Source organism: Amblyraja radiata, chromosome 17 (assembly GCF_010909765.2).
Source record: "Amblyraja radiata isolate CabotCenter1 chromosome 17, sAmbRad1.1.pri, whole genome shotgun sequence".
In the NCBI taxonomy this organism is placed as follows: Eukaryota; Metazoa; Chordata; class Chondrichthyes; order Rajiformes; family Rajidae; genus Amblyraja; species Amblyraja radiata.
Genome location: NC_045972.1, coordinates 37625552 through 37638685, shown reverse-complemented (window position 1 = coordinate 37638685; position 13134 = coordinate 37625552). Strand labels below are relative to the sequence as shown.

Below are 13134 nucleotides of genomic sequence, written 5' to 3'. Positions count from 1 at the left end.
TACTTTGATTGTGCAAATGACTGGATGAGTCTTCTTGTCCAGAGGTCTTCCTTCCCATTCTCTTTCTGGCTCTTCTGCCTAGGTGTTTGTGCCCTGTCCTCTTTCTTCCAACCTGCTGCCAGTTCACCGACATTATCCACAGAGCTGCCAGTGCAGAAAAGCTTCCCCTCACCTCATTCACAGCCTCAGACATTTTACCTGACATGTGTATTCATCTACTCAGCACCATTCATACAAACCTTTAACTAATCCCCAATTAACCTGCAAACCTCAGTGCCCTTAATCACCCGGGTGGGCAAAGGGTTCACTCTGTGACAATGATCATGCTTCCCCTCAGGGTTCACACACTCTGTTGGCTGGGTTTGATCTCCCATGTTTGACAGCGAGGGCATCAGATCAAACCAACGAGAGAAATGTCACCACCGCAATCCTACTCCACACACAGGCGCGAGGAAGTGTGCTGGACGTGGGTGCCAGGCGGCTCAGTCTGCCAAGTGGCGCAAAATCCACGCATGCCACTGGCAAAGAAAATTCTCCGGAAATCAGTAACATCAGCGCTGAAAATAACACAGCCATATGGTTCAATTTCACAGCCAGGATGCTGGAGTAGAGTGTTGGCGTGACAGCAATGACCAACATGCTCGAATGATCACAGCTAAGGCGAACAATCAAAGATAAGTTCGGGTATTAAAATGAATCGCTAGTGACCAAAGAAACAGCAGAAATCTGTTGTGTTATCTTTGTGTCCTTACATAGGTGGGCGTAAGTGTATAGTGACGAAGTCACCCTCTCTAAGGAAAGGTTTGGAACCCCTGAAGTCTCATTGTCCATTCCTAAAGATGGTTAACCCTATACCTAGTGTCACCAGTATCTCCAACATCTGGCTTCACTGCCTTCACAGTTTTGCCTCATTCACTGTTCTCCCATCATCAAGTAGACCACACATATGCTATCCCCCCCCTCCCCCTCCGGAAATAGCGAATCCCTCGAAAACGTCGCACCTAGGCCGGGTGAGACGGCCAATCTCGTTCTCATCGGGACTTGCGCACTGATCATTGTGTCAAATTTGCCCCCTGCGGCCGGGGCTCTGGAGCTCTGGACACTCTATATACTGCTATACACTTGTACTGCATCCAAGATGCATCTATATGGACGGTGACTTGTACTGAACGGTACACAAAAATGAACTTCACTGTACCTCAGCCCTTGTGACAAAGTACCATTGAACTTGTGTCTTAAATATCCACACCATGCACATTTAAATATTGTATACATGGATCAGTAATGTGGTGTTCACGCTTCAGAACATCTACAACTGGGATATTGCTTTTCTCAAGGTATCCTTGTTTGAACATAGGATCATGGACATTGCTCACTCTGTACTACCAAACAGAACAGTAAGGGATCTTGTTCTCTTCCCCCAGACGTTGTGTAAATAGTTTGCTACGGTTCTTGATTAAGTACAATTGGTAGTTGGTGTAGGTTAGCCACGTTAAGAAAAAGTAGCAAATGTACTCAGTTGGTGGTAATAATTCTGCTGTCGTCACTTCAGACCCATCTTTTGTTTTATTTTACTGACCCATTACCATACGCTTTACTTTGCAACTTCAACTTTATGAATGAATGACAACACATTAGACAATAGACAATAGGTGCAGGAGTAGGCCATTCAGCCCTTCGAGCCAGCACCTCCATTCAATGTGATCATGGCTGATCATCCCCAATCGGTACCCCGTTCCTGCCTTCTCCCCATATCCCCTAACTCCGCTATTTTTAAGAGCCCTAACTAGCTCTCTCTTGAATAGACTTTATTGTCACATGTGAAAAGTCACAGTGAAATTCTTTGCTTGCATACACAAGGTATGCAAATAGTCGCCACAGAAAGGGCACTGACAAAGTACACAGTTAATCTCCTTTGACTTTCACCCTGTTAAAGACCAATACTTTGCTTTATGGCAATTTTCTCTGCCTCATTGCTCGCAACATGTTAAATCACTGGCTTTCTTTTCAATTGATGCATATCACTAGCCAGAAACATGAGGTCTATTTCACTCTCCATGGAAGTTGCGTGAACTGACTGACAATCTCAGCATTTCCTTTTTGTAATGATGACAATTCAAACTAAAAAGCACTCGTTAGGCCTGGATAAACACACTCACAATAATTCATAAAAGGGTGACAGAACGACCACAAACGATAGTAAATAATGCTTAATGCCACATCTCAAGAGGCTTACCTTCCAGTCAGGAGGTAACTGCGCACCAAAGCCTAGGGCAGGAAACATCTTGTCTCTGCAGGGTAGTGTAAAGAGAAGATGAATGAATAAAAATATGCAATTGATCCTTTTTTCTGATACAATGAGGAATGCTAATAATTCTTTTCAACTACAATTATTTCAGAAGCGGCAGCTGTTCATGTGGCATTTTACATGTCACAACGGTTAACAATTTGTGTGCAATGGAAATGACTTACAGGATTCTGATAAACTCGGAATCAGATCACATGGCTGTTAATAACACCACGCCGAAAAATACACTTTATCTCCCTAGTGTCATTGACAAACTACTCAAGTAATCCATTAAATTAGAGATCAAATATTTAGAACAACCGTGAGGAGAAAATCTATATTTAATATGTAAAGTATGCCATTTGTTCTATATGCAAATATTATTCAGATGTCTTTCAAAAGAAACATACTACGGAAAGACGGCATATAATTATCAATGCAGATGGAAAATGCTCTTAGCATCATGAACGATGAACCAATTATAATTAACATTATGATTGATTAAAATACTTGGAAAGGCATTCTTGTCTAGAACTGACCTAATCAAAGAGCTCAAGGCTGCAGAATGATACCTTGCAGATATGGAACCACAATCTGCGTTTTACTAATGGAGCAGTGTGTTGTGCCGTGTTAGCAGCGCTCAGATGGCAGATCTGAGTCAGAAGGAGGTTAGTTCAAGTCTTACCACAGCTCTGTGCATGATATAGCCTGACATTTGAATGTTGAGCAGAGGCAACGTTACATCGCTAGAGGAGCTAGCGTCTCAGGACATTGAGCTGGTGCACCATCTGTTTGCTTAGACTATAGAAACATAGACAATAGGTGCAGGAGTAGGCCATTCGGCCCTTCGAGCCTGCACCGCCATTCAATATGATCATGGCTGATCATCCAACTTAGTATCGTGTACCTGCCTTCTCTCCATATCCCCTGATCCCTTTAGCCACAACTAACTCCCTCTTAAATATAGCCAATGAACTGGCCTCAACTACCTTCTGTGGCAGATAATTCCACAGATTCACCACTCTCTGTGTGAAAAAAAAAATAAAAAAAATTCAATGTTTCAAAGAGAAACAAAAAGTTCCAAAACCCTTCGGGAATCTTCAGCGGATTCATCAGTGATCTTTCTCCCACCCCAAGCTCAGAAGTGGGATTGCCATCCGGGAATCGCACAGTTCAATTTCAATTGTTTGAACGTTCTCCCAGTGACCACGTGGGCTTTCGTCAGGAGCTCCGGTTTTCTCCCACATTCCAAACACGGGCACTGTTGTAGGATGATTTGCTTCTGTAAACTGCCCCTAGTATGTAGGACACAGAACTGGGATAACATGGAACTGGTGTACTGGCAATCGAATGTCGGAGTGGACTCGGTGGGCCGAAGAGCTTGTTTCCAGGCTGTATCTCTAAACTAAACTAAGCTCCCCAGATCGTGATGCAGCCCGTGCCCCCATGCAGACAGACCTAGACCACATTCAGGCAGGGGCTGATAAGTGGCAAGTAATCTTTGAGTCACATAATTGTCAGGCAATGGCCATCTCCAACGAGAGATTCAGCTTTGATCTTCAGTGGCGTTTCCATCACCCGTCTCCCCCCATTAGTATACCGACCAGGAACTCCACTGGTCCAGCCAATAAATTCAGGGGCTGCAAGAGGAGGTCAGAGGCAGGACATCCTGTAGTGAGTGATTCACATCATGTCCCACCAAAGCCTTTATAGACAATGGACAAAAGGTGCAGGAGTAGGCCATTCGGCCCTTTGAGCCAGCACCGCCATTCAATGTGATCATGGCTGATCATCCACAATCAGTACCCCGTTCCTGCCTTCTCCCCATATCCCCTGACTCCGCTATCTTCAAGAGCCCTATTTACCTCTCTCTTGAAAGTATCCAGAGAACCAGCCTCCACCGCCCTCTGAGGCAGAGAATTCCACAGACTCATAACTCTGTGTGAAAAAGTGTTTCCTCATCTCCGTTCAAAATGGCTTACCCCTTATTCTTAAACTGTGGCCCCTGGTTCTGGACTCCCCCAACATCGGGAACATGTTTATATTGTCTGGGGAATGATGTAATACAATTCTCTTGGCCGGATGAATATATAAACTTAAAAATTCATTCCATCTACCGCATATATGTTGCGGCAATAGTGCATACAATCTATATCTGCATTGAAAGAATGGGTGACGTTTTTGAGTCACGACCCTCCTCGTCTAGATTCGAAACGTCACCCATTCCTTCTATCCAGAGATGCTACATGTCCCACTGAGTTACTCCAGCATTTTGTGTCTATCTTCCGTGTAAACCAGCATCAAAGGAGGACCCGGCATGGGGGAACCGTCTTGAGGGGGGAGAGCAAAGGAGGGCCTGGCACGGGATACTTTGTAACTTTGTCGGTGTCCTTTATGTGGTAACTCTTTGCATACCTTGGGTGTATGAAACAAAGAATATCCCTGTGAATGGTCACATGTGACAATAAAGTTTCATTCATTCATTCTTCCATTCATTGCTGCTGGCCAAACACAATTTCCTGACGACTGGATGCCATTTCATCAATACTACATCCACCATATCCTATTTTTCACATGCTACACAGTATTATAAGACATTTTCCAGTGAACATGGTGTATTTAGAGGGGTGTAGGAGCAGGGCCCTCGGTTTGTTTCAAGAGAGCATGGGGACCATTGGGACTTCAGAGTGTTGTTGTTGCCACAAGAGACCAGATATACAACATGTGTGCAGCCTTCCTCTAGAGATAAGCTACTGCTTAAGGCTAAGAGGGGTTTAGGTAAGTACAAAGAAAAGTTAAAATCCAACGGAGAGAGTTACATTAAAAAAAGACAGGGTATGTTGAGAAAGTATTAAAAAGGGGAAAAGCAAGATAAGGTTGTAAGGCATATTAGACATAACAGCAAATTATTTTATAAACACATTGAGAAAGGTTGGGCTCGAGGATAACACATTAACGACAGCCAAACATGCGTAATAGGCAAAAACGTGGAGACTTATTAAGTGTTTGCATTGAAACACAGTGAAAAAAATCTTAAGGTATGCAAGGAAAACTAAAAGTAAATCAGGGGGAGGGGGGGGGGGGGGGGGGGGGGGGGGGGGGGGGAGTTGGAATGGTAAATGACAATCAAGTGAAAATAGGTGAATCTCCAATAGCTAAAGGTTTACAACCTGCAAAACTTAAAATAAAAAAATCACAGCGTAGAATTAATTTTCAAAGAGATGCATCAAACGTGCACATAAAGCAAAGTTTGCTTGTTGACCCTGCTGCTGAAATTGGTTTTCTATGAAAAATGGACTTGGGGAAGTTGCAGTAAAGATTCACCAAAGGATTTTGAGGCTCAAAGGGATAAATGTCAAGGCCAGATTGCAACATCACACACAAACATCTGGGGGGTTCATCTTATTCAGAATAAAAGAATAAAAGATTCAATAAGGCCAATATAATAAAAGCATTCCCTCGGGGTGATGCAAAAAATAGAACATAATTTTCACATTATAACTATGCAGGAGAGGTCAGGAAACAGATTTTCACAGAAAAGGGCAATAGAAATACTACATCTTTCTCATAAATATTGCAGAATCTTGACCTATAATAGTGGATTCTTATTCGGTTAAAGTATCACAGAAAGCAATATTGAACGGAGTTATTAATTAGATCAGCTCAAAGATGGATCAGGTTCAAGTGAGTGAATGGCGACTTCTGTTCTGTGTTCGGTCACACTTCAAGGTCACGCAGCAACTCTAATTCTGTCCTGATTCAATACGAGTTTCTTTCGTTGATTGGCTGGATTGCATAATTAATTGGTTGCAATAGATTGCCAAATGCAAATTTTTCATAAAGGCTGCAAGCCAATCAAATTGATCAGCATACTAAAGGTTCCCAATTATTGTCTGAAACTTGAGACCCGATATAATCATAACAAAAAATCAAATTAGCAATATTTCACAGTTAAGTGGTTGAGTTAGCTTATAATAAAACTCCATTTGTGAACTCCATTAAGATTGCTACTTGATCTCAGCTTCCTTCAAAATCCTGGACATATTCTGCTTGTGGTTGGAGTATGTGCAGTGTATAATCTCTCTTCAAGTTAATTAGAAAAATATTTTTATTGTTATTATCGTGAAGTATTTACCCCCCTTAACCTTCAGTAGGTTTATTTTAAATTAAGGGACTTGCGTGGGGCCGCATGCATTCAGCAGAGAGGGAAGCCAACATTGCCTGCAATGCTCGAACCTCCCTCAGCCATTTCCTGATCCAATGCTAATGACCATCTGTGGTGGATCACTTTATAAAGCTGCCCTTAATGAGAGCAATCCAGGGACATCGTACAGGGACGGCGAAGAGAGAAAACAATGAATTTGTTCATTAGGTTCTTGTTTTGAAAGCTCTGTGTGGAAGCTGGAAGGAGTGTCAGAGATCACAGTACATTAGAAATAATAACGATATACATTATTACCACAGAGCCCTGCAAAACAAAACACTTCCGGTAGACATGCAATCAGTGTATATTCTTATGCATCATTGCCAATATCAATTAAGGGTCCTGGTATAACTAAATTTAGATTGAGATGTTGGAATATATCAGTCAACTTCAATTTGGGCTTTAGAGTTTTAAACGGCAAAGTATTCACTCAGACCAGCTGGGCATTATTCTTGATGGTATCAATGCTTCAAGGACAACCAGAGGCGGCTTACAATTGGCAGCCCCGCCAACAGTCTGTTTTTTGGTCTTTTTTTTTATTTTTAGTGTGTGTTAAAAGTTTGTGTAAATGTTCTCCGGTTTGTTTAATGTGGGGGGAGGGGGGATCGGGGAAACATTTTGTTCAGTTTCATTCCTTGCCGGAGAAGTGGTTAATTTCCGGATGGCATTCTCTGGTCGCTCTGCAGCCTACCATCGATGGAGCTGGAGGCCTCCTCGGACTGACCTTGAGCCCCATCACGGGGCGTGGACTTAACATCGGAGTCGATCCCTTCCCTGGGATCGCTCTAACCGCGGCCTGCGGTCTTTACATCGGGAGCTCGCAGTCTTGGGAGAGGCCGTGGATGTCGGGAGCTCCAATGTCGCGGAAGGTTCGACCAGCCCTGACGTGAGGTTCGATCGACTGGCGCGGGGAAGCTGGCATCCCCCCCAATGCAGGAGCTGATCATCCCGTCAACGGAGGGCTCGACGCCTCCGACCGTGGGAGAGCAAAGGGAAGAGATTGAACTTTTTTTTTGCCTTCCATCATGGTGAGGAATGTGGAGGAGTCACCGTGATGGATGTTTATGTTCAAATGTGTTTTGTGTGTTCCGTTGCTTTTTATTTGTATGACTGACTTGGCAAATGAAATTCCTCGTATGTTGCGAAACATACTTGGCTAATAAAGTATTTTTGTGATTGTGATTGTGATTGAGAAAAGATTTTAAAACGTTTGTGGTGGGATTGTTCCCAACCCAAAACCTCACGTATCCATGCTTTCCAAGGATGTTGCCTGACCCGATGAATTACTCCAGCATTTTGTGTCTTCCCTTGGAAAAGCAGCATCTGCAGTTCCTTGTTTCTAAGTTTGAGGTTGTTGAAATATGAGATGCTGTTCCTCCAATTTGCGTTTAGCCTCACTCTGACAATGGAGGAGACCTAGGACAGAATGGTCTGAGTGGGAATGGGAAGAAAAATTAAAGTGGTGTAGGATGCTGCCTGTCCCGCTGAGTTACTCCAGTTATTTGTGTCCATCTTCAGTTTAAACCAGCATCTGCAGTTCCTGCCTACACATTCAGGCATATTTTTAAACCTGATCAAGCTATTGTGTATTATCAACACTGAGCTCTCAACCATTTGATTAGATAACTCAAAATATTTACTGCTTTACTTATCTGCCTTCTGTGAACTGTAGTTATTTTTGAGATTGATGGTCTTCATAAAGCTACATTTTGCCTTCTGGGCAAAGACATTAATATAGCTGAGCTGAATATTAAACATATTCCTGGAGGTGTCCACCCAATGACAATCATTAAAGATAAATGAAAAAAATATAAAATGTTGGAAATTAGACGAGTCAGTTTTTATCATTTTTATAAGCCCACTGTCATGGATTTCTAAACTATTTTATTTTAATGTGGCAACAATCCATCTAAAATTGGTCAAAGGTTTCAGCTTTTTTTCAGATTTCATTTTTTCATTTGAGTAAAACCATTGTGTTAATGACTGTGAAAGAAATATTATTCACACATTAAATGTTTAGTTTTCAACTCTACCAGCAGTAATATTTACTTTTTATTAAGTTCGTTAACCAGGTTCTCAATATACGGTAACCAGAGCAATAGTCATAATGATAGTTATAGATCATTGAATATCATATTCATAAATAATTTGTAGGTGCATCCTTTATTTTTAGCACCTAGCATAATATTTTAGGTAGGAATGCCACCAGTTGGCAATTCAGTTGTATGCATCTGATATTAGCGACTACAGACTGGGATGCTGGAACACAAATGGCAAATTCAGTTAAAGGTGTGCACTATCATGGACTATCGGCAATAATGAGATAAAATAGTAAATTCTGGGAGGAAAGAAAACTCTGCAGTTATCTTCTAAATAGTCTCAGATCTGAAACATTTACTATTTCCCTTTCGTTCAGAGATACAGTGTGGAAACTGGCCCTGCCGTACCATCGAGTCCATGCCGACCAGTGTCACCCGTGCACTAGATTTATCCTGCACACTAGGGACAATTTTCAGAAGCCAACCAACCAAAATGCCCACATGTCTTTCAAATGTGGGAGGAAACTGGAGCACCAGGAGTAAACCCACGTGGTCTCTGGGAGGATGTAGAAACTCAATAGAGGCAGCACGTATAGTCAGGATCGAAACCGGGTCTCTGGCGCCGTAAGGAAGCAACCTATACCACTGCGCTACAGTGTCGCCCCAAGATGTTGTCTGACCTGCTGAGTTTTTCCACACGTTTTCTGATTTTATTTCAATTTCCATTTTCTGCAGATTTTAATTTTCATCTACAAATATGAGTTGGGTACGCTTCACCGGGAAACTGTCTAAAAGCTGTCACCTATAAATTTGGAATAATTGAGTTTAGGAAGAGGGGAGATTGACTTTCCTATTAATTCACAGTTTCCTTGCTTGTGCCACAAATGTGACCCTATTATAGGGGGATACGTTGATCATTGTTGTTATGGCCTTATTGACATATTGATGAGCATCTTTTTCAAAGGCAAAATAAAGTCATCTGAAATTGTAATTTTGCTTTGTTATTTTTCAATAATCCCTATTTATGATCATTAACAAAGACCGATGAGCATTTGCTGCCATGAAGCAGTGACTGTATGGATTGTTGGTGGAAAATGTACGCACCTGTCCAAAACACAAAGATAAAATTAAGTCAGTGCAGCACAATGACAGAGTTGCTACCTTACAGCGCCAGGGACCCAGGTTTGATCCTAACCACAGTTGCTGTCTGTATGGAGTTTGTACTTTCTCCCTGTGACTGCGTGGTTTTCTTCCCTGTGTTCTGGTTTCCTCCCATAATTCAAAGGTGCACAGGTTTGTAGGTTAATTGACTATTGTAAATTGTTCCTAGTGTGTAGGATAATGCTAGTGTACGGGGTAATCGCTGGCCGATGTGCGGTTGGTGGGCTCCATTCCATGCTGTATCTCTAAAATCTAAATTCTAAAAAATCTAAATGCAGCCATTGCTAAAGAATCAATTACCTTCTCTGGGGCAAACAAATCATTACTGGCTTTAATGACACTGAAATCCAAAGAAAATTGTGCTTTCGTTTCCTCAGAATTGACAGTGCCCTCCATAATGTTTGTGACAAAGATCCATCATTTATGGGCCTGTCCCACTTAGGCGAATTTTCAGCGGACTGCCAGCGTCTGTCAGAGTGGAACACACACACACAAACACGTCGCTTCAATCACCAGCCCGTTATGCAGGCAGGTGACAGGGCAAGCGGGGGGAGCGCTGTCTAAAAAATTCACGCGGTGCAAAGCCAAGGTGATACAGACACACACCGCCATGAACAGGAAGGTTGGCGTTGTAATTAAGACGCCTAAAGAGTGTACGGTAAGTCCTTTAAAAGAGGGGGGGAGAGGGGAGAAGGAGTGGAGACAACTTTTAAGAAGCCAGAGATACACGGCTGTGACATTTAACATTACTGGTCAGTTATCCTTGGTTCTGAAAACGACTGTTTACCTTTTTTCCCCCCAATGAGCCAATGAAATTCACCGGTCAGCACCAGCTTCAACCAACGAGAACCTTCGACCTTCTGGCAACCCACTAGGACCTCCTGGCGACCCACCAACGGTACGAAAATTCTCGCTACTCTCCATGGCGGCTTCATTCTAGTCGCCGCTAATTTATCAACATGTTGAAAAATTAACAGCGACCATAATGTGGCCACGACTAGTTCCCAGAATGCGGACATGTGGCAACCATGTGGCGACTGCATAGTCTCCTGCAGTCATATAAAAAGTCGCCTAAGTGGGACAGGCCCATTATTTATTTGCCTCTGTACTCCACAATTTGAGATTTGTAATAGAAAAAACCCCACATGTGGTTAAAGTGCACATTGTTAGATTTTAATAAAGGCAATTGTTATACATTTCACCATGTAGAAATTACAGCAGTGTTTATACATAGTCCCCCCATTTCAGGGCACCATAATGTTTGGGACACAGCAATATCATGTAAATGAAAGTAGTCATGTTTAGTATTTTGTTGCATATCCTCTGCATGCAATGACTGCTTGAAGTCTGCAATTCATGGACATCACCAGTTGCTGGGTGTCTTCTCTGGTGATGCTCTGCCAGGCCTGTATTGCAGCCATTTTTAGCTTATGCTTGTTTTGGGGGCTAGTCCCCTTCAGTTTTCTCTTCAGCATATAAAAGGCATGCTCAATTGGGTTCAGATCAGGTGATTGACTTGGCCACTCAAGAATTGATCATTTTTTAGCTTTGAAAAACTCCTTTGTTGCTTTAGCAGTACGTTTGGGAACATCACTGGTACTGTGGTGTTTGGATTACCTTTCCCTCAGACCACAGTACGTGCGCCTACAGAACAGTTTCTCGGGCACCATCTTGAGCAGCACAGGGGCTCCACAAGGAACTGTGCTGGCTCCGTTCCTGTTTACCATCTACACAGCGGATCTCCAATGGAACACCAACAACTGCTTTTTGCAGAAGTATTCGGATGATACAGCTGTTGTCGGCCTCATTAAAGGGGGCAATGAGGAGGAATACAGAGACATTATAAGTAACTTTGTGGAGTGGAGCGCACACAATAATCTCCATCTCAACACCAAAAAAACAAAGGAGATAGTGGTGGACTTTAGGAGGGGGAGGAGGAGGACTCAAGCAACGCCGATCACCATTAAGGGCACTGAGGTGGAGGTGGTTGCTAATCACAGGTACCTTGGGGTGCAGCTTGACAGTGAGCTGAACTGGAAGTGTCATATGGAGGCGGTGTACAGGAGGGGACAAAGCCGACTGTATTTTTTAAGGAGGCTGAGGTCTTTTAATATCTGCCAACCCCTACTGTGCAGTGTCTACCATTCAGTGGTGGCCAGTGCTCTGTTCTTTGCTGTGGCCTGTTGGGGAGATGGCGCCCGTATAGCGGATAAAAACAGATTGGACAAACTAATCAGGAAGGCCGGCTCAGTGGTCGGGGCTGAGCAACGAACGGTCCAGCAGGTGGCAGAGGCCAGAACTCTAAATAAACTAGGTTCCATAATGACAAACCCCACTCACCCACTCCATGCCCTGAAGGTGATCAAGAGCAGCATCTTCAGCCAGAGGCTGATTGCACCAATGTGCAAAACGGAGAGATACAGGAAGTCCTGTTTACCAGCTGCTATAAGACTTTTTAATGAGCATAAATAACTGCACTTTTTTAAATTAATTGTATTTTAACTTGTATTTTAACGTATTTTAACTTGTTATGTATGAAAGCGTGGTGTTATGTTTGTCTTGAAGCTGTCGTGGCAAATAATTTCCTGAAAAGGATTATTAAAGGAATATTCTTCTAATTGTCTTGCTGTAGAATGAACTGCCGGCCAATGAGTTTTGAGGCATTTGTTTGAACTTGAACAGATAGGATGTGTCAGAATTAATTATGCTACTACCATCAGCAGTTGTATCATTAATGAAGATAAGTGAGCCAGTACCTTCAGCAGCCACACATGCCCAGGCCACAACACACCCACCACCGTGTTTCACAGATGAGGTGGTATGCTTTGGATCTTGGGCAGTTCCTTCTCTCCTCTATACTTTGCTCTTCCCATATACTCTGATATAAGTTAATCTTCATCTCATCTGTCCACACGACCTTTTTCCAGAACCGTGGTTGCTCTTTTAAGTATTTCTTGGCAAACTGTAACCGGTCCATGTTATTTTTGCGGCTAACCAGTGGTTTGCATCTTGCAGTGTAGCCTCTGTATTTCTGTTCATGAAGTCTTCTGCGGACAGTCGTCATTGACAAATCCACACCCGATTCCTGAAGGGTGTTTCTGATCTGTCGGACAGGTGTTTGGGGATTCTTCCTTATTATAGAGAGAATTCTTCTGTCATCAGCTGTGGAGGTCTTCCTTGTCCTGCCAGTCCCTTTGCGATTAGTAAGCTCACCAGAGGTCTCTTTCTCCTTAATGATATTCCAAACAGTTGATTTTGGTAAGCCTAAGGTTTGGCTGATGTCTCTAACAGTTTTATTCTTGTTTCTCAGTCTCACAATGGCTTCTTTGACTTTCATTGGCATAACTTTGGTCCTCATGTTGATAAACAGCAATAAAAGTTGCCAAAGATGATGGAAAGACTGGAGGAAAGACTAGGTGCTGAGAGCTCTCTTATACCTGCAG

The 13134-nt window shown here is 42.8% G+C and overlaps 1 protein-coding gene across 4 annotated transcripts in view; it reads right to left on the bottom strand.

Moving 5' to 3' along the window:
• cpne2 (copine 2) overlaps positions 1-13134 on the bottom strand; it is a 170105-nt gene that overhangs the window by 35674 nt on the left and 121297 nt on the right. For all 4 annotated transcript variants that reach the window (XM_033036188.1, XM_033036191.1, XM_033036190.1 and 1 more), the window contains exon 12: positions 2237-2291. In XM_033036188.1, the coding sequence (XP_032892079.1) occupies positions 2237-2291 (55 nt within the window). The remainder of the gene's footprint in view (positions 1-2236; positions 2292-13134) is intronic.